The sequence below is a fragment of the Asterias rubens genome, chromosome 1, assembly GCF_902459465.1.
Source record: "Asterias rubens chromosome 1, eAstRub1.3, whole genome shotgun sequence".
In the NCBI taxonomy this organism is placed as follows: Eukaryota; Metazoa; Echinodermata; class Asteroidea; order Forcipulatida; family Asteriidae; genus Asterias; species Asterias rubens.
The window spans coordinates 27165883-27187152 of record NC_047062.1 but is presented as its reverse complement, the minus strand read 5'-3'; the positions used below and the strand labels follow the sequence as shown (position 1 = coordinate 27187152).

The following is a 21270-nucleotide window of genomic DNA, read 5'->3' as shown; positions in this document are numbered from 1 at the left end:
ATTTCAACCTAGTTGAACATAGTTAAACCTAGTCCAAACCAGTTGGTTAATATGGAAAATGGACGAGTTTGATCACCATCCAGTTGAACCAGTTGACCCCAGTTAACTAGGTTCAACTGGAATTTTGACCTGGGAATGCCGTGGACGCCGTCACAGCGTGCAACAATTGTATAATGACAAATGGTCATGTCATGACAAATGGTCATGACCTGCATTCCCAGGTTTAGTAAATGAAACGTTTTTCCAGTATGGCAGCTCCTTTGCACAGTGTGTGTATTTATTGTCTGTAAACCCATGCCAAATACACCACAAGATGATCAGGCGGACCTATTTCCATTGTTTTTATTTTGGGCCCTATAATGGACAAAAGTCTACACAGACTGGCACACAATTTTTAACAACAAATTCTGACATTTTGCTACACCACTGACTGTACTGGATGGCCGCCCTGCTCTTTAAACGCGCAGGCTATGAATTAATTTTTACTCGGTTGTAAAGCGATGTTTTATAAGTTTCGGAATTGGGACATGCTTTGATTATGGGGCAGATGTCGAGGACGTAGGGGATTTTAGAACAACCCATGTAATCTGTGGACCGCAACATACTTGTACATGTATAGGGAAACCCACATGAGGCAGGGCCTTAAAAACCTTAGTCCACACATACAAGGCTTATATACATGTAGACCGATCCAGGCGCGCAAGTGCTGAGCGCCACCATGCACTGTGCGCCACTGCTGGGGTGTCTTTGTGCCTAGTTTTGTGCACAAAGACACGAGAAAATCGTTTTCCTTTTCACTTTTTATGGGAATTAAATGTCTTCCTTGATAATCTATGAAATTTCCTTGATATGGCTGCTTGATATAACAACGTACTACATTCTTGATAAGTTTTTAAAATTAAGCAGAAAGTAAAATACTGGAATTCTGACAAAATACCTTGCCGATGTAATGCATTTTAGCGACTTTTATGCAGTTTCTGCCTCTTTAACCCCTAACTCGCCTAAGACAAGCACCTTTTTCAAGATGATTCAGCTTATATTTTGTTGCAAATAATTGTGGTATATCATGATGTCCTGTTAAGGAAATTGTGTTGTTCGTTGAGGAAAGCATTTAATTTCCATAAAGAGTAAAAAGAAACATGATTTCCTTATGTCTTTGTGCACAAAACTGGGCACATGTACATTTTGTACACCCCAGCAATGGCGCGCAGTGCTAAACACTTGTGCGCTTCGGATCAGTCTATAGGTCTGAGGTGGGATTCAAACCACATCCACAGAGGTCAAATGCAGCCACATACAAAATGTAAACATCACATGCCCAATCCATCTCTTGCTTACCATTGCTCTCTTGAAATTCTTGAGTTATGTAAAAGGTCACATTAATCGTGTTGAAATCTCTGCCTTCAGTAACATCAAGTTGGCATATACGACTTCTACATGTAAACAAAATGGAAAACAGCATGAATTACGTATTACATGTATCCACACATCATCTATATTATCCAGAAATAAGCAACACATACAACATATCTGCCGCTCAGCTTCATGGGGCATATGTAAAAAAGGAAAGATTCAAAAGTATCTAGATAGATTAGATTAGATTAGATTTATTTATTGTCCACATTAAAAAAAACATAGAAACTTGACATCCACTGGCCAAATACAAGTATACACAATTAATATCAAAACTATATAAATTACAAAATAAGTTAAAGACAGTGGACACTATTGGTAATTGTCAATAACTAGTCTTCACAGTTGGTGTATCTCAACATATGTATAAAATAACAAACCTGTGAAAATCTGAGCTCAATCGGTCGTCGAAGTTGCGAGATATTAATGAAAGAAAAAAACACCCTTGTCACACGAAGTTGTGTGCTTTCTGATGCTTGATTTCACGACCTCAAGTTCTAAACTTGAGGTCTCGAAATCAAATTTGATACGAAAATACTTCTGTCTCGAAAACTACGTCACTTCAGAGGGAGCTGTTTCTCACATTGTTTTTTACTATCAACCTCTCCCCATTACTCGTAATCAACCTTCCTACTCCTGGCTGGATTGGCAGCATATTGCGCCACAGCACCTTGTAAACCATTACATTGTGCTTAAAGATTAGGTCTTATATTATCTCAAAAATCGCCCCCACTCCTTGCAGTAATAATACCTGGCGCTTTGTATCCTTTGGCAAAAGGCGCGTTATAAATACGGTTATTATTATTATTATTATTATTATGATGATAATTATTTTGAGTAATTACCAATAGTGTTCACTGCCGCTCAGTTAGAAATACAAAGCAACAAAAGACCCGCACACTAAAAAAAATGCACCAGCCAAAACACTGCCAACCGGTCACATAGGACATCAAGACAACAACAGGCTGGGAAAAACACCCAGCCTTCCTACCCCTGTGTAGCCACCCGTGACCAGCTAACGCTGCCCCGACCAATCCATTCCAACAGTGCAAATAATACATTAATACAAGACCATGGTAAAAAGTGCTATCAACCCTTAGTTACCCTGCTAGAATTGTTGTTGAACATGTGAATAGCATTAGGAACAAATGATCGTCTGGTGCGGCATAGTGAAGTCCTAGGAACAGAAAGACGAATACCTGACCTATTGAATGTAAAACAACTGTTAAGTGGATGAGAGATAACTTGCATTATTTTGTGTACTTTAAGCATGAGTCTTTTTTCCGTACAGTGAACCAATTTAATCCAGATCAGTACCAATTAAACGCTGAGTGATTTTCCTTCGTCTCTCCAGTTTCTTAACATTTTGTTTAGACAGATTAATAAAATTACAGATCAAACAAAAAGTGAGAATACTTTGAATCAGTGACTGGTAAAAAAGATTTAAAATCATTATGTCAACATGGAACTCTTTAAGTTTTCTCAAGAAGTACAACCTTTGATTAGCTTTACTAGAACGTAATTGTGAATTAGTGTTCCAATTGAGTTTACTGTCAATAACTGTGCCTAAATACTTGTACTCTGAAACCTGCTCAATAGGATGATTATGAATGACCAGGGGTTCCACGCCTGCAGCTAAGCAACGGAAGTCAAAGATCATTTCCTTGGTTTCCTTGACGTTAAGCACTAAATGATGGCACTCACACCAGTCAATGAACGTTTTGACAGCACTATTAATGTGTACTCGGATACCCCATCCACCATCTCCTCCAAAGACCCCGCAGAGTCTGTGAACACATTCCAATCAGTGTCATCAAAACATAATTGTAATGTCTCGGTAACAGTAGAGCTCCAAACACGACGTTCCCTGGTGATCATTGCATCTTTTTAATTTCTGCTTATAAGATGGCAGTAAAAGAATGTTGTTGTGGTCGGACCTGCCGAGGTCGAGGGTCGATTCATTCTGTGTGTGTTGCTGGACATACTGTTTATAGGTGGGCAATGATGTATCTAGCCTGCATTGGTTGAAATCACCCAGAATGATTTTTGCATAGTCGGGCGACAGAGCCTCAAGATCGTGAACTTTGGTGGCAATAAAGTCGCTTGCTATTCCAACATCCACTTGTGGGGGATGTACGCTACTAATACAAAAATCTGATTGAGTTCTCGTGGTAAATAAAATGGAAGGAGACCAACAATGAGCAATTCATAGTCGGGTGTGCATGCAGCATCCCTCACTGACCAGATAAGACATCCACTGAGCGCATTATGCTTTTGTTTCTTCTCATCTGGATTACTGCAATGGGTTATTGGCACGTCACTTCAGAGGGAGCCGTTTCTCACAATGTTTTATATTATTAACCTCTCCCCATTACACGTTACCAAGTCAGGTTTTATTACCAATAGTGTCCACTGCCTTTATCAATGGCCCAAAAATGTTATCAGGTGCACATAATAACATAAGGCTACAGAGCGCTCCTTCACCATCTAGCACTTGTTATATCTTAGTATTTCTAGTTATTATCGTATGAGGCTTTGAGGACCTTGAACTTGGCTCGTTGGTGTTTAATTGCCCCTTACAACAGAGGGGTCCAGGGAACCAAAGCTAATACGTTCAATTATTAAATAAGCCCTGAAGTATATGGCCATTTCTTGTACATACATACATGTACATGTATACTATAATGACGCTTAAATCGCATGGGTGCCGCCATTGTTTTCAGGGTGCCGCCATTGTTTTCAGGATGCCGGGATTGTTTGGTTTTGCTGTTGAGTTAATAACGTTCAAGAAATAATTAGATCACCTCTCCGTTGTGCCACCCATTTCAGTGATCCATCTATACTAAATGTTCCTTTAGCTTCCCTGGGTCGACCCCGGTGTGTGGCGTTTTCTTTTTCCAGGACGAACATGTGCAGATAATTACCCCGTTCGTCCTGAAAAAAAAAAACGCCACACACCGGGGTCGACCCAGGGAAGCTAAACGAACGCACCCATTAATGACCCTTAAATCGCATGGGTGCCGCCATTGTTTTCAGGGCACCGCCATTGTTTGGTTTTGCTGTTGAGTTAATTAATAACGTTTAAGAAATAATTAGATCACCTCTCCGTAGTGCCACCAATTTCAGTGATCCATCTATACTATAATGACCCTTCAATTGCATGGGCGCCGCCATTGTTTTCAGGGCGCCGCCATTGTTTTCACGTCAAGTGGTGCCCGCACCCTGCTGAATTGATGCGTCCCGGGGTCAATTTCGGGGTACCAGTGATTGGGGGGCTTGTGTTGTTTGTGATGTCACAGTCATAGCGCGAGCGTCCAGTAACTTCGCGCGCACAGTGGAAGCAAAGAACAATGCAAGGATCATTACAGGGATCATTACGGGATCACAACGGAGGCACAACGGAGGTGTGGGTTATTAGAGCACGTGGGACACGGAGAGGGTAGGTGCTCACTGTGGTACATCTTTGGAACCGGGGACTGGCAAACAAAAATGATGGATAAAATGAACATGGCTAGGGTAGGGAAATGAAAAATTTCAAAGGGACTATGAAGATATTGGATTTTGGAAAGGAGAAACTGGGGAAAATCAAACCGTAAGAATGGGCATAGAGCCACTATAAGCGGGACCCGCGCAAAACTGGAAAACATTAGAACGGGGTATAAACAAGACTGGGAAAGAACCACTAGCAGGACCCCCGCAAAACTGGAAAACATGAGTTACGGGCACACAAGCAGGACGGGAGGCAAGGAGGCGCGGAATTATGGGACGGGGAGAGGGGAGGGGCGGTGGGACAGGGAGTGGAGGGACGGCAAAATGACGGGGGAAAACTGGGCTGGGAATTTAATAAGGGAAAGGAAAGAAAGAAGAGGGACTTGAAAACGATACAGGACAGGAAAATAGTAAAGTGAATGGGAACAAAATAAACGAAACGGGTATAAACTGGACTAGGAAGAACCACTAGTGGGACCCGCGCGAAACTAGAAAAATAACGGGCAAGGGAGTGTACGGTTTCTAATTTTACAAAGCACTAAAAGGTTCATCGTGACTCTGAGTGCCCCCGATCCACTTAACCCCCCCTTCCCTTTCGTATGCTACTTGCAGAATTATATACCGGTACGTAATGATTTCTAGCGGGTGCCGCAACGGGGTATAAATGGACTGGGAAAGAACCACTTGCGGGACTCGCGCGAAAATTTAAAACATGGGCATAAAGTGGCAAGCAAAGAACAATACCAACGTTCGCACAAGCCATGTATGAATTGTGAAAATGGGGGGCTAGGGCAACGCACAGGATCGCGGGGACGAAGGCTCACATACAGAGGCTCGGGTTAGATATGGAACAGGAGAGAGAAGGGGCTCAAGGTGGGACTGGGGACGAGGGAATTGCAAACAAATTAACGGGGCCAGGGATATAATAGGCCTACAGGAAAGAAAGAAAAAAAAAGACTTAAAATGATACAGGATAGGAAAGCAATAAACTGAACGTGGAAAAAACTGAACCGGAAAATAAACGGGACTGGGAACAAAACGTGCGGTTATTATATGGATGGGGAGATCAATAAATAGTGAGAAACGGAAATAAAAACGGGCAAGTGTATACGATTTCACCACATTAATTGGTTAATATATGGATGGGGAGATCAACAAATATTGAGAAACGGAAATAAAAAGGGGCAAGTGTATATGATTTCACCACATTAATTGGTTAATATGGATGGGGAGATCAACAAATAGTGAGAATTGGAAATAAAAACGGGCAAGTGTATACAATTTCACCACATTAATTGGTTAATATATGGATGGTAGATCAACAAATAGTGAGAAACGGAAATAAAAACGGGCAAGTGTATACGATTTCACCACAACATGGTATTTGTGTTATGTCCTGCCCTCCACTTACCCCCCCCCCCACGTACAAACGCAAATATAATGATTGATTCATTTAAGCCAACGAAATTAAAGGCAAACTTGGTATTTTCTTTTCGGCGGACATTTCCCTTTTCTTTTGATTAAGCATTAGTAATTAAAATACCCCTTATAATGCACTAAAAGTCATGGGAGTGTGTGTTCAATTCCCGGTCATGACACTTGTGTTCTTGAGCAAGATACTTTACTATATTTGCTTCTCTTCACCCAGGGGTAGAAATGAGTACATGCAACGAAAACCGTGCACGAGATTGAGATTGAGATTTTTCTCTTTAAAATAAAAGCTTGCACTGACTTGAAACTTGCTATATACCTAGCACACAGTGTGTACAAGACAGCATAAACTGTTCGGAATTATGAAGTCCCTGATGAGGTCATTAGTGTCATTACCTTAAATTGAAAAAAATCATATCTTAAGAACCGTATGTTCTACCTACATACAACATGTAATCTTTGCAGCATATGAAAGCTCTTAACTATCTAACAAATCTTACACAGAGTGTGACCCAATTTGACCTTTACTTCCGGCCGAAACCGTGAGTTGAAATTTTGAATATAGATTTTTATATCTTATTTACTTAAGGCACTGGACACTACTTGTAATTATCAAAGGTCAGTCTTCTCACTTGGTGTATCTCAACATATGTTTAAAATAACAAACCTGTGAAAGTTTGAGCTCAATTGGTCGTTGAAGTTGCGAGATAATAATTAAAGAAAAAAAAAACCTGTCACACGAAGTTGTGTGCTTTCAGATGCTTGGTTTCAAGCTAACTTTGAGGTCTCAAAATCAAATTCGTGGAAAATTACTTCTTTCTCGAAAACTACATTACTTTAGAGGGAGCCGTTTTTCACAATGTTTTATACTATCAACCTCTCCCCATTACTCGTTACCAAGTAAGGTTTTATGCTAATAATTATTTTGAGTAATTACCAATAGTTTCCAGTGCCTTTAAATTTGCATATTAATATAATTACATGACTTTAAAACCCTTCAACAATTTACGATGTTTACAATGTGTGATCCTATTTGACCTTCACATCTTGTCCAAAACTTATTAAGTTTGCACATATAAAAAAGTGCATCTTAATAATGAAACTTGGTTCATTAATTGTCATTACATCAATTTAAAGCTCCTGGGCGGGTCTATATTTTACAAAGGGATACCCTACCCCATTTGAAAATTAGTTCCTGTCAAAACGGGAAGTTACAGCTTCATATTTCTTGTTTTATGGTGACCTTGTTTGACCCGTCTTCCTGTCGAAGTTCCACTATAATGTTCAGTAATACGTCATATTTCAGGTTGAACTTAAAGCATTTACTTGCTCCAACATTCTTTTACATCAATAACTAATAGTGACCATAAATATTTTTAAATTTGAAAGACATCTTCACTAAACATTTTGTATTATTATGTAAATGCAAACATTTGTTTGTTAGCTGTTTGAACACCTAGAGTTTGTGTCAAGACAAACTGTCAATGTCTAGTTAGTACTAGTTAATTTCATCTAAAGATCACATGGTTTATAGGAAAACTGGTTCAGCAGGGTGGTCTTGCAGCAACAGAGTGCTGATGAAACCCCACTTGTTGCGTCCACGGGCAGTAGCATACGACATTTGATGATGGTTTGGATAAACCATTAAATGCTCATGATATCTTGTAGGAACCGTTATACACTGTACACCTGGAAGTAGCTCAGATTCAATATTTCATGATTTCTTTTGTAAACGTTCTACAACTACTCCTATCAGACCTTAATAGTCATGATTAGGTCTATTTTGTAGATTTAACAGAGGGGGTGTGTCCCTTTGTTATAAATTAATATGCTTTTATACTTGGGTTCTGTAAAGTGTTAAGTACAATTGACATACAATACCATAATAAAGACTTACTCGTGTATACTGGTGGTGTCACATATTGTCCTGATCAAAGCCTGACTGAATGCTAGCAATTCATTCCCTGCTGCCAAAATGGAAGTGTCTACCGCCTCCAACTCCAAACTAATACAAAGATTGTCTTCAATTATTGCTGTAGAGTTGTTGCAACTTGAAAAAGATTCTGCAAGGAATATTTTACAGTATTGGATACAAAGTTTTATACGTACCATTAAAAATTAAAAGGACTTTAATTAAAGTCTTAAAAGACTTTATTCTAAGGAAACGAATAGGTTATTAACTCATTGATGTGCCTTGTTCATATCAGTAAACAATGCTTGTAACATGAATGAGAAAGGTAAAAGTGAAAAACTATTATGACCAGTGGTAGCCTGAAAACTGTTTTAAATTACCTTTGGTAATACACTACCAAAAGTATTGACCATAAAAACTTACTTGGTAAGAAGAACAACAACTGTTGAACATTTTGAGAAACAGTTGTACATTTTGAGAAACAGTTGTCTTCAAAGGAATGTGGTTTTAGAGGCAGTGAACACTATGTTACAAGTAATGGGGAGAGGTTGATGGTATAAAACATTGTGAGAAATGGCTCCCTCTGAAGTGCCATAGTTTTCGAGAAAGAAGTAATTTTCCACGAATTTGATTTCGAGACCTCAAGTTTAGAACTAGTCTTTGACAATTACCAATAGTGTCCACTGCTTTTAAAGCCAGTGGACACTATTGGTAATTGTCAAAGACTAGCCTCCACAGTTGGTGTATCTCAACATATGCATAAAATAACAAACCTGTGAAAATTTGAGCTCAATCGGTCATCGAACTTGCGAGGTAATAATGAAAGAAAAAACACCCTTGGCACAGTTCTGTGTGTTTAGATGGTTGATTTCGAGACCTCAAGTTCTAAACTTGAGGTCTTGAAATCAAACTCGTGGAAAATTACTCGTGGAAAACTATGGCACTTCAGAGGGAGCTGTTTCTCACAATGTTTTATACCATCAAACTCTCCCCATTACTCGTCACCAAGAAAGGTTTTATGCTAATAATTATTTTGAGTAATTACCAATAGTGTCCACTGCCTTTAATAAGAGGGATTCAAAAACATTTCAAACTGAGAAATCTTTCTGCATGAAACATTTCTCAATTGTACATTTCAATTACATATTATTCTTCCCACATGGCAATAACCACCCAAGATTGTTGGCAATATCCCAAAAACTGTATCACTTTTTAAAATTAAATTTTTACAGGTTAGTTGTTCAGTGTATATCTACATTTATAAAGGATTAAAACAACCAAATGGTTCAAAAATTCAAAGGTATACTTTGCCTTCAATAGATGCAAAATGCTAAGTTATTATTGAGTATTTTTTTTATATACATATACATGAAGTAAGCAGTGCCATGAACAATGCCTTAAAGGCAGTGGACACTATTGGTAATTACTCAAAATAATTATCATCATAAAACCTTACTTGGTAACGAGTAATGGGGAGAGGTTGGTAGTATAAAACATTGTGAGAAACGGCTCTCTCTGAAGTGGAGTAGTTTTCGAGAAAGAAGTAATTTTCCACGAATTTGATTTCGAGACCTCAAGTTTAGAACTTGAGGTCTCAAAATCAACCATCTAAACGCACACAACTTCGTGTGACAAGGGTGTTTTTTCTTTCTTTATTATCTCGCAACTTCGACGACCAATTGAGCTCAAATTTTCATAGGTTTGTTATTTCATGCATATGTTGAGATACACCAAGTGAGAAGACTGGTCTTTGACAATTACCAATAGTGTCCACTGTCTTTAAACAGTGCCCAGAATACCTCGCCTCTTGTACAAAAATGCACAATCAGTGTATCTCGGTGTGTACTTGCTTTGTGTACATTCAGACTTTTTAAGCCAGATACACACTTTGACATATTGACCAAATGTAAGTGTGGGCTTAGTCTGTTTTGACATATTCAAACTGATGCATAACGACAGTGCTATTTAGTGAATAAAATATTGTTTGCATATAGACACAATGACGAGAACAACACAACTTGAACTATACATTCAAAGTTATCAGAATGAAGAAATTATGTTTTGTGCATTTAGGACATTCCTAGGTTAATTCACATTACATTAAGCACAGGTTCCAGACATGATTTCTTTTTGAATGATATTCATTAATTGATATGTTAAAATGTGCTCTCCAATTTAATAGACACACACATGTACTTCAGCATATGATGTAAAGATGATAACAATTCTGAAAAACTCATTCTGTTTACTGTGATCAATTCAATGTCAACAACCATGGGATTGAACAGAACACTGATACTCACCTTTTGCAATAAGTCCTGTGTGCTCTCTTGTAAATTAATTAAATAAAATATTAATTGGAAATATTTATACAATACAGTTTTTCCCTTTAAAGGAACATTGGTATTGGCAAAGCTTAAATTTTGTTACATTCTGTATAATAGTTTCAATTAATCCTGTGCCGTCACATAAACGATTTACAAACACCGCGTTTACACTAGATCCAAAAAGGCGAATCAAGACCCGGCATCAAGATATAGTGTCGCATTTACACCAGCACTTGATCCAGCTTTGATCCCACTTTTGAAGCAGATGTATATTGGCAGTGACGTCACCGCTCCTCACATCTTTGTGAGGCAAGGGTGACGCTCAAGGGTCACGATTACAGTGCGCCATATTTTCCCCAAGGTACATGTACACCACTAGTTGAAAACCGATTCAACACACTTTGATTCCCATTCATAAATACCTTTTCGTTTGGTCAAAAAACATCAACACTTTTTGGTCAAAAGGTAAAATAAATGACACAAATTATAATTGTTCAATGATTTCTTTCAACACAACACCCCTCCAGCTATGAAATGGCAAGGCCCTCGGGGAAACAGCTCCTTATAAGAATATGCTGTGCGCGTCGCACGTATTGCGTGATGTTGCACAACTGTTTCAGCCGTTGCTCTCGACCAATAGGAATGAACAAACTGTTTTATAAACACAGGTGCAAGCTCGCGTGTCACGCCCATGTTTCAACACTTTTTACTGGTGTTATATCATCCGTTCAAACAAACCCTCGTGATGCCCTCTCGACCAAGGTATTTATGAATGTAAAATGTAGGAGTGAGTACCTGTTATTGAGGTTGTTGCATGTGTTGTCATCAAGCAGTCCTGGCAGACAGTATCAACTAGATCAAGAATTGAAGTTGCCTGTCTACAGATTACTTCAGCAGATGGACAGCGAACTGAACCAAGATAACCAACAATCTACAAATACAACCAAATACTTTCTATGTCTTAACTGATTCATGCCACTGTCATCCTTTACTAGTTTCTAGTAACCTGAACAGAATATAATTTACGCAATGTTGTATCCATAAAAGCTCTCTCAATTTTTTTCATAAGGTTATTTGGAGCATTGATGATAGTCCGGAACCTTAAACAGACCAAAAAAACACATTAATAACTGACAAAGATATGTATATATATATTTCCGTCATCCAGGTAACTATAATATTGAACAGCCTTTTGCCGCCAGAACATCAGTCCGCCTGATGATGTACATTTACCCAGGATAAGGTGTGAAACTGTCGTCAGTCACAAAGCAGTAAGTCCAGTTGTCTAGTTTAGACAAAATTTAAATATGACAAAAATATGAGCAATAAAAAAAAAAATGAAAATCTATGGGACCTTTTCTATGTTGTTATGGGTCATGTGTTTTGGCACATGGTTGTAAAAAATGGGCCACGTAGTTCTAAGCATCTGTTGTTTTAATTTTGTTTTTTCAATTTTGTTATGAGCTGCTCGTTGCTCAGTGTGCTACATGTAGGTGCTGCATGTAGTACATGTATGGAGCACATTGAAACTGAGGATTTGAACAAAAGAGATCCAGTTGTTTGAACAGAGCGAGGATGTCCTTGTTTCGCAGTCAAGAATGAAACCAAGGGGATTCCTCTAAAAAACGTCACAAAAATGGGAGAACAAAGATAAGTCCTTAATTTATCCGTCTTGAAGTGCCAAGTTTACACTGTGTTAAGCAACCAAGTCAACTCAACTGCATCTAGCAAACCAAAGTTAGTTCATATTTTAAATCAGGATGTAAGGTGCTTCAATACTAAGACCGTAAACAGTGCTTGTGTCATACAGATTTAAACTGATGTTGCATGAAATTGCCAGGACAACAGCATCTTAGATTCTTGTATAGTTTCAGTTTATCCGCAGCACACACAAAATCTGTTCCTTTTATCTGCAAAATATTCACAGGTTTTCATGCGTGACCTCGGTATGAATATTCATACCGAGGTCAGGCATGAAAACTAACGCAAAACTGTGCGGATAAAATTTGGAATTTGACCTCATTAATGGAGGATAGACTGGTTTGGGTGCCATATTACTAATCAAAGCAGCTGCTGTAGCTGGAGTTTACATGCATGTACGTCAATGATCGATCGCCTTTTATTGCATGTTCATTGCGGTAAAACTAGAGGCGGAAATTAAGGTCAGCTTCAAAAAAAATATTGAATTTGCGAAATTTTTTATCAAATAAAATTTTCTAAGAATACGTTACAAGTTTAAATAGGACCCACGTAGCAATTCCATGAATTGCATATGATGTTTGACAACAAATCTTATTTACATGGGTTGCTATTTTGAGGTCGTTATCAAATAACATGCCCAGGTCATGAACTACCGTTGAGGGTAAAGTTGTTGTATTTCTATAGCAAACCTATTGTTTGGTTATTTGATTTGATCAAATATAAACTATAAACAAGATACATGTAAAAGGGGAATTATATGTATTGGTTTTTGATATATTATTTGGGTATTTACCCATACACCAATGTGTGATGACCACTGTGCTATCTTCCATGTTGAGATTCAAATCAAAAACCCCAATACTACTTTCTAGAGCAGTTATCATTGGTTCAAATCCCATTCCAGTAACCTGTGGTTTTATTTCAACATGACTTGAAAAGAATGAAGTATGTGTTTGCAACACACATTTATGGACAAAACAGAATTTGTATTCTTTATCCTGATACATTAATTATATCAACTTATTTGTCCATTTACTCATCGCAACAGGCAGCCTCTGCTTTCATAAAAAAATTAAAAAGCATGACAAATAAACGAATAGATAAAAAATAAGTAGCAATTGCAAAGAATTCATTGAAGGAGCAACAGTTTAACCTCGGCATAACATTCCACTGACAATGACACATGTATAAAAACTAACTTACTGTTATAGAAGTATTCTGTGGACAGGGCTGCCATTCAGCATGACCTACTTTAACCTCATATGATATAGACTGGTTGTCACATCGTGTAAGATAACAAGCTCCTCTTAGATCACATGGGATACTCTGGATATAAGAAATACAAAGTATTACAATTAAATATCAAGCAATAAACAACATCCGAAACTGACAAGTTAAATTTTAAATGAATTTGGGGGTTAAGAAAGAAGAATTTGAATTATAAGAGAATTCAACAGTTTACACATTTTCTGGTGTAAAACATTGTCTTCTAGGCGATAACAAAGTTGATAAAAATAAAAGCTTTCTGTTGTGTAAGATTGTGTGATTCATGCATAAATAGTTAAACACAGTGGTCACCAGCAGTCATTTGTATTCGAACATTTTGATAAAGAAAAAGTTCAAATATTTTTAATTTACCTCTTCGATGACTAAATTGCTGACAAAACATCGACTATTCTCATGGAATACTTCACCATTTACCGATATAGACCCATTTCCTGGAACTGAGCACTGTTAAATTACAAACAAACAACAATTTATCAGATTACAGACTAGGGCTGTGCGTTTTGGGGTAATTTTTTGTTCGGGTACCCAATATCCACTTTGATTCTGGTTTCGGTACTTGTTACACCACAGCGTTGGGAGAGAGTTGTCCCAGCTTTCCCAGATGTTTACCGCTAAAAACAGTTGTAAACAACACCAACATGGTTTCAGGATCTCATTAAAACCCAAAACAGGTACCACTCAGTTACATGGCACAGGCTTCAATTACAAACTCTATTACTTGAAGGGAAGGTACACATTCCGGAATTGTCAAAGACCAGTCTTCTCACTTCGTGTATCCCAACATAAGCATAAAATAACAAGCCTGTGAAAATTTGGGCTCAATCAGTCATTGAAGTTGCGAGAAAATGGTGAAAGAAAAAACACCCTTGTTGGACGAATTTGTGGGCTTTCAGATAGGAATAAAAGACTTTTTAGTGAGAAATTACCTCTTTCTCAAAAACTATGAGCGTTTTCGAATCGAAGGCTCAGGCTCAGGCTTGGGCTTCAGACTGATGCAGCCATTTTGAAGCCGCGTACGAATCGGAGGCTCCGGATCGGGCTTCGAATTTGAGGCTTCGATTTTGGCTGAAAACAGCGCCAGGCGAAGCCTCCTCAAGAGGTGGCTTCGCCAGGCTTCATGACGTCAGATTCGTGATGATAAATCTTTTTCTTGCGGCAGCCATTAAAATCCTCGGTTACCGTTCAATAAAATTGACAAATTTGGCTCTTTTGATTGTGTTTTACTATTAATAACAACAGTCTTCACCTGATATATCACCCATGAGAAGGCGAACAATTTGCATCAATGATATTAAGGTAAGTTTTGATATATAATGTAAATTTGTATGATAATTTACTTCGCGTTAAACATGACGTGTGCCCATAAACTTAGTGCTGCATCTAATTCGTGAAAATTGTCTTTTGGTTTTATTCTCAACATTTACTGATGAAGATAAGCTACATTCGGGAATTATTTGACAGGATAATATTTGTGAAAGTAGGGCCTGTCTTGTTAACTTGGTTATGGTTTATTTTTCGTTGGCAGAAAATTTAAATTCCTTGTCTGCTGATTAAAAACGACAGTTGTTTATTATTTTTTATAATCCCAACAAGGCCGAGAGCTGGATAGTGATATTATTAGTTATAAATCTTGCGGTTTCGTTTAAGCTGAACCGATTATTTTATATAAACATTACATTGAACACTCTTGTTACTTATGAATAATATTTCGCTTTGTTCCTTTTTTTCAAGAATGTTTTTGTTGTAGGCCTACTTTTTTAATAATAATATTTCATATTGTTTACTTCTGACTGATTTACCGGGTAGTAATTTATTTGAGTTTTCTGAAGGGAAATACATTTCTTGGCAACTAAAAAAAAAGGTTACATGATTACATAAATTTAAATATTAGCCATGAATGAATGAATGATGATACATGTACACCTGCATCAACTTATCAAGCAGAGGCTATATGGGTTGGGTGTTGAGATGGGGGGGGGGACTTTGCTAGAAAAACACCTTTTGCTTGTGGATTAAGGATTCCAACTTTTTTGTAGAAGAGGACTGGCATTCATCAACATTCTTACTTGTATTAACTTTCATTGTACAATGTAGAGTTGGAAGAGTGACTTTGGTGTGAGGAAAACCACCCGGCCGAGGTTCAAGTCTAATAGGGGCAAAAGGATACTTGAACACTGCCCATATCTGTCAGGTACGGTATGAATCACAAAATTGGTTTTTTAACATATACACCAATGTGTGTTATATAAGCACTGTATACTCAGTACTTACCTGAGTTTTGTGAAAACAAAAATCACAGGCAAATTACTCAGGTGGGATTCGAACCCACAACCTTTGCAATTCTAGAGCAGTTTCATGCTAAACTAGACCACCGAGTTTGCCCAGTAGCTGAGGCAGTTTGAATCCTAAATTTTAGCAGCCGGAACTGCAAATGATATTAAAATTGCACCAGGTTACGAGTATTCAGTTTGGTTTTTACTCCGGTAAGTATTGAGTATATAGTGCAAACACCACATCGGTGTTTATGGGTTAAAACCAAAATGAATACTATAAATATCAAGGCTGTGGTATTTTTCACTCAGAAAAAGACGACGGTCTAAACCCACCCGTATACACTGTGCGTAGTGTGTAATCACACCGCACGACCCACCCGTATACACTGTCACATTGCTGAAGTAATCCGCACTCGTACCACTAACCGCATGCGGAGGCTGTGTACGGGGGCGTCGTGTCGTGCGATGTGCCGGATGTGGTTAATTTTACGCTCAGTGTACAATGTATACGGTAGTTGCGTTTTTTCGGAGTGACAATTTGACTGCCTTAGCAAGGCTTAGCAAGGCTAACCCGACATCCTTTTGAGATGTTTCCGATAATCAGTGGTGATCTGGAGTTCGAGAGACTTCAAAGTCAATCCCCTCTTGAATGTTAACCTTTGTTTTTTATATCTAAGGGGGGGGGGGTAATAGAAAGAAAACTCTCTAAACCAACATTAAATCCCAAGAGCTAAAAATCAATTTTGTTTAGATACATTGTACAATGATCACCCAAATGGTATGATAATGCTATAATTTTGCAATTTATAATGTTGAGGGCTGCGTTGATTATTTGATCATACATGTACTCAAGCATTGATTATTTGATTATACTCAAGCATTGATTATTTGATCCTACTCAAGCATTGACTATTTGATCATACTCATAAGATTGTATCTTCTTCTCATTTCAGTTACAAGGATCTGCAGAAAAGCATCAATGTGAGAAGCGTAACATGTGCTAGCCAGTTCCGCATCAAAGCGAAAGACCTGTTAGTTCATTTCAGAACAATATAAGATGTCACCAGTAGGCCTGGGCAACAAGTGAAGTTTACTACTCATCTAGTGTCAAAAACATTGTAGTCACGACTTTGACACTAGTTGTGACTATTTTAAACTCCTAAGATACATTGCGGCAAGTTGTTTGCCGCAGGCCCAATCAAGTAAAATTTGTGCTAAAAGGATTGAAGTTGTAGGGAATAGGCAAGAGCGACACAATGGGAGACTTTCCAACGCTAGGTGGCAGCAGACTTACCGGGTAAACTTCCATTGTTTACGTAGTTATGAGCTTGCACATAATTCTGCGAACATGGCTTTACCCGGTAAGTCTGCTGCCACCTATCGTCCTAGAAAGTTTCCTAGTCGTGACTGTTTTTTAGTAGTCGTGGTAGCACGTCGAGTAACGTGAGTAGTTGAAAAATGGTATTTGTAACTCGACAAGGCAATCAATAGTCTCCACTTCGACACTTGTCTGTCACACTAGTCGCTCAGGCTTAGTCATCAGTAGAGGAAATATCACTGGTGATTAAGCAGAAGAAACTTCACCAGTGTCGTTAAAGATATAAAGCTCAATTCTAACTCTGTAAAGTAACATAAAGCAAACTGACCTGTCCTTATTTGCAATTTTTTGCTAGCAACTATTCTACAGCTGAAAAATACAATTAGAAAAAACTTGACAATTCCGAAATACTAACCTAACAGTTGACGAAATAATCATGTTTCTTGACTTTAAAGTGGAGATCATCATAATTGCAATGAACTTAAAAGTTGTTAAGTAACCTAACATTTTCCCAGCCTAATGGGAGAACACAAACAATTATTTATTAGCACCGTCTTTGTAATCTTAAAAAAAGTTATTTAAACAATCAATTGCTGTAAATTGATACTTCTTTTGTTTAAAAGTAACTCAATTTATGATAAAATAAAGTTTTCATTGTAGTGCAGTATAGCTTGTATGCAGTTTTTACTTGATAGTCAGAGTAATGTTATTTTTATTCTAAAAGAATACTATAGTTTTCAAATAACAGAACATACCTTTCGAAATTTCCCTGCTTTCCAGTTTCAATGCAAGGCATGTTGTTGACATATATTACAACAAAATAAAGCTATGTTTTCAGAACATTTTGTTGTTGATGAAAACAACCATCATTTGTTGGCTTTCACTAAAATAAGTCATTTTACAATCAAGTGAAGCTAAAAAGTGGGCTGCTCTAAGTTATTGAGGTATTTTTACAATATTAAACCATCAGAAAGCAAAATATGCGTTTGTTACAATACAAATGGTATGATTATGTGTTTTGTGGTGGTGTTATTTTTTGTTTTGTTTTACAATCATTAAATAAATGCCTCGCACACAAAAAGCAGACGACGCACGTTTGTTCTCGTGCATTATTATTTCCCCCATGATCCACTACGAGGGCCACATGAAGCCTAATCCCGTGAAGCCGAAGTGTTCGAAACAATTTCGTCGCCATGTTGTTTATTGTGAAGCCTGAGCCTCACTGAGCCGGAGCCTGAAAATCCCAAGCCTCAAGCCTCAAGCCTGAGCCTTCGATTCGAAAACGCTCTATGTTACTTCAGAGGGACTTGTTTCCCACAATGTTTTATACTATGGACAGCTCTCCAATGCTCGTTACCAAGTCAGTTTTTAAGTTAATATTTGTTTTTGAGTAACTACCAAACATGTACATGTACCTTCCCTTTAAAATGAAATTGTTTTAAATTGTTTGTCAATGTTCCAAAAGGCCACGTGCACAAGTGGAAAGAAGGAAGTGTATCTCTTCCTCCAGGGAATAGATTTGACAGGACAGGAGGGGGTCTGCATCTGGCAAATGATTGTTTCCAACAAAGGGGTACTTGTCTCAAGTACCAATCAGTTTAGAAGAAAATTTGAACCCAGCACCAAATAAAGTTATGGAAGCAGCCTCCCATGGGTCCATCAGCAGGAGGCTGCCGTAGGGCTAGTGCGCCACTTATGCCAGACCCCACCCCCCTCCCCCCCCCCCCAAAAAAAAAAAAAAAAAAAAAAAGAAGCTAGGGCTGACATGTGGCGTCCTGAAGTGTCCTGTTGACACTGGCATCCAATGGTAGGTTGGGTTTCTGTACTGTGAATCCCAGCCTTGCCACTAGCATGGCCACAGAACCCACCACAGTCAGCCTTAAATGACTAGCAGTACAGGATCCCCCCAAAAAGCGCTTTTGTTTTCGGAGACTGGAAAAGCGTCAAAACATTTGCATGTGCCATCTGAACGGAGAAAGAGTGCATACAGATGTAAGCCCAGGCAGTTGATAGCATGAAAACTCTTGAGTCTGTCAGAAATTCATCTGGAAATGCGGCATTCCATAAAAGAATTAAGATGACAGCACCCCCAAGCGAGAAGCCAATTCAACCTTCTTCATCCCATGGTGTCTTATTGCTTGCTCCGATTACAGTCCAAGTAGGCAGTCTTAGCCAATAAGGATCCAACAATTTGTTCTTGCCAGAGTCCGGCTGGACTGGAGGACTAACATTTGTTTTCAAAGTCCGCTGGAGGAAAGCAGTAGTATGCTAGTTCACGCCTCCAAAACGGCCTCTAGGTCACATCAAAAGTCATGACGTTTATGTGCTCCACGCATATCAAGTCAAAGGCAACTCTTGGAATGCCGGAGTGCTCCAAGATTCCAAGGAAGTTCAACTCAATGACAATGGGTTTGTTGAGCTGGGTAGTTGATAAACGCAGATCATGTCGTGTTGTACATGGTAGCCACCATGCCACTGGGTTAGATACGGTTAATATGTTTTCAGTGCAGCTCTTTTCATGTGGTTTGAAAGCAGGTCAATAAAAAAGTTAAAGTCAAATTGGTGTTAATATCCCAACTCTGTGAACAAGTTTGAGAAGGCTTCGGGACTTACAACCTGAATCAAGGTCAAATGGCGTCACACTCTGTGTAGCGTTTTGTCCATTTTCAAAGACCTCTCTGATGATGTATGACAACTCCTAGTGTACATACCAGCGACATGCTAATAGTGCAATTCCTTACATGGTCACAATTCTAAATGAAAACTGCGTTTAAATTTTTAATGTTTTTACAGATATTCATTTGTGCGTTCTCCTCTAAGTTGACTGCTTGTTAGTCCTTTTTTAATGTTAAACCCAATTTTACTCCGTCTGTAATTTTAATGCTTTCACAGTAAAAGAAAATTTAATTCAATGTTTTTTGCCCATGGCAAGAAATAGTCTAACTACATATAATGTTTCACGTTGATGCAAGTTTCGCAACAAAGCATTTGCTTGCACACAAATGACACAGAGAAAAGAATAAAAACAGCCGGTGTTTGGCTATTGCCTAAACACAGTCATTAAGAAGTGTGAGTTATGGAATAGGTCTCTATTCTCATTCTGGTTGTTCTTTATCATTAGGAAGTCTGAGTTATGGAATAGGTCTCTATTCTCATTCTGGTTGTTCTTTATCACTCAGGAAGTCTGAGTTATGGAATAGGTCTCTATTCTCATTCTGGTTGTTCTTTATCACTCAGGAAGTGTGAGTTATGGAATAGGTCTCTATTCTCATTCTGGTTGTTCTTCATCATTAGGAAGTGTGAGTTATGGAATAGGTTTCTATTCTCATTCTGGTTGTTCTTTATCACTCAGGAAGTCTGAGTTATGGAATAGGTCTCTATTCTCATTCTGGTTGTTCTTCATCATTAGGAAGTGTGAGTTATGGAATAGGTCTCTATTCTCATTCTGGTTGTTCTTTATCACTCAGGAAGTGTGAGTTATGGAATAGGTCTCTATTCTCATTCTGGTTGTTCTTCATCATTAGGAAGTGTGAGTTATGGAATAGGTCTCTATTCTCATTCTGGTTGTTCTTTATCACTCAGGAAGTCAGAGTTATGGAATAGGTTTCTATTCTCATTCTGGTTGTTCTTTATCACTCAGGAAGTCTGAGTTATGGAATAGGTCTCTATTCTCATTCTGGTTGTTCTTCATCATTAGGAAGTGTGAGTTATGGAATAGGTCTCTATTCTCATTCTGGTTGTTCTTTATCACTCAGGAAGTCAGAGTTATGGAATAGGTTTCTATTCTCATTCTGGTTGTTCTTTATCACTCAGGAAGTCTGAGTTATGGAATAGGTCTCTATTCTCATTCTGGTTGTTCTTCATCATTAGGAAGTGTGAGTTATGGAATAGGTCTCTATTCTCATTCTGGTTGTTCTTTATCACTCAGGAAGTGTGAGTTATGGAATAGGTCTCTATTCTCATTCTGGTTGTTCTTTATCACTCAGGAAGTGTGAGTTATGGAATAGGTCTCTATTCTCATTCTGGTTGTTCTTCATCATTAGGAAGTGTGAGTTATGGAATAGGTTTCTATTCTCATTCTGGTTGTTCTTTATCACTCAGGAAGTCTGAGTTATGGAA

The 21270-nt window shown here is 38.2% G+C and overlaps 1 protein-coding gene and 1 long non-coding RNA gene across 3 annotated transcripts in view; one reads left to right on the top strand and one right to left on the bottom strand.

Moving 5' to 3' along the window:
- The window catches only part of LOC117288834 (leishmanolysin-like peptidase 2), a 64384-nt gene that overhangs the window by 5522 nt on the left and 37592 nt on the right, over positions 1-21270 (bottom strand). The window contains exons 12-16 of one of the 2 annotated variants that reach the window (XM_033769688.1): positions 13912-14004; positions 13477-13599; positions 11368-11503; positions 8231-8396; positions 1339-1433 (exon numbers count right to left, since the gene is read on the bottom strand). In XM_033769688.1, coding sequence (XP_033625579.1) covers positions 1339-1433; positions 8231-8396; positions 11368-11503; positions 13477-13599; positions 13912-14004 — 613 coding nt within the window. The remainder of the gene's footprint in view (positions 1-1338; positions 1434-8230; positions 8397-11367; positions 11504-13476; positions 13600-13911; positions 14005-21270) is intronic. The other variant, XM_033769696.1, reaches the window with a different exon arrangement.
- LOC117288860 lies at positions 14609-17991 on the top strand. The gene is made up of 3 exons (XR_004518917.1): positions 14609-14856; positions 15655-15751; positions 16787-17991. It is a non-coding gene; the product is annotated as an uncharacterized LOC117288860 (long non-coding RNA).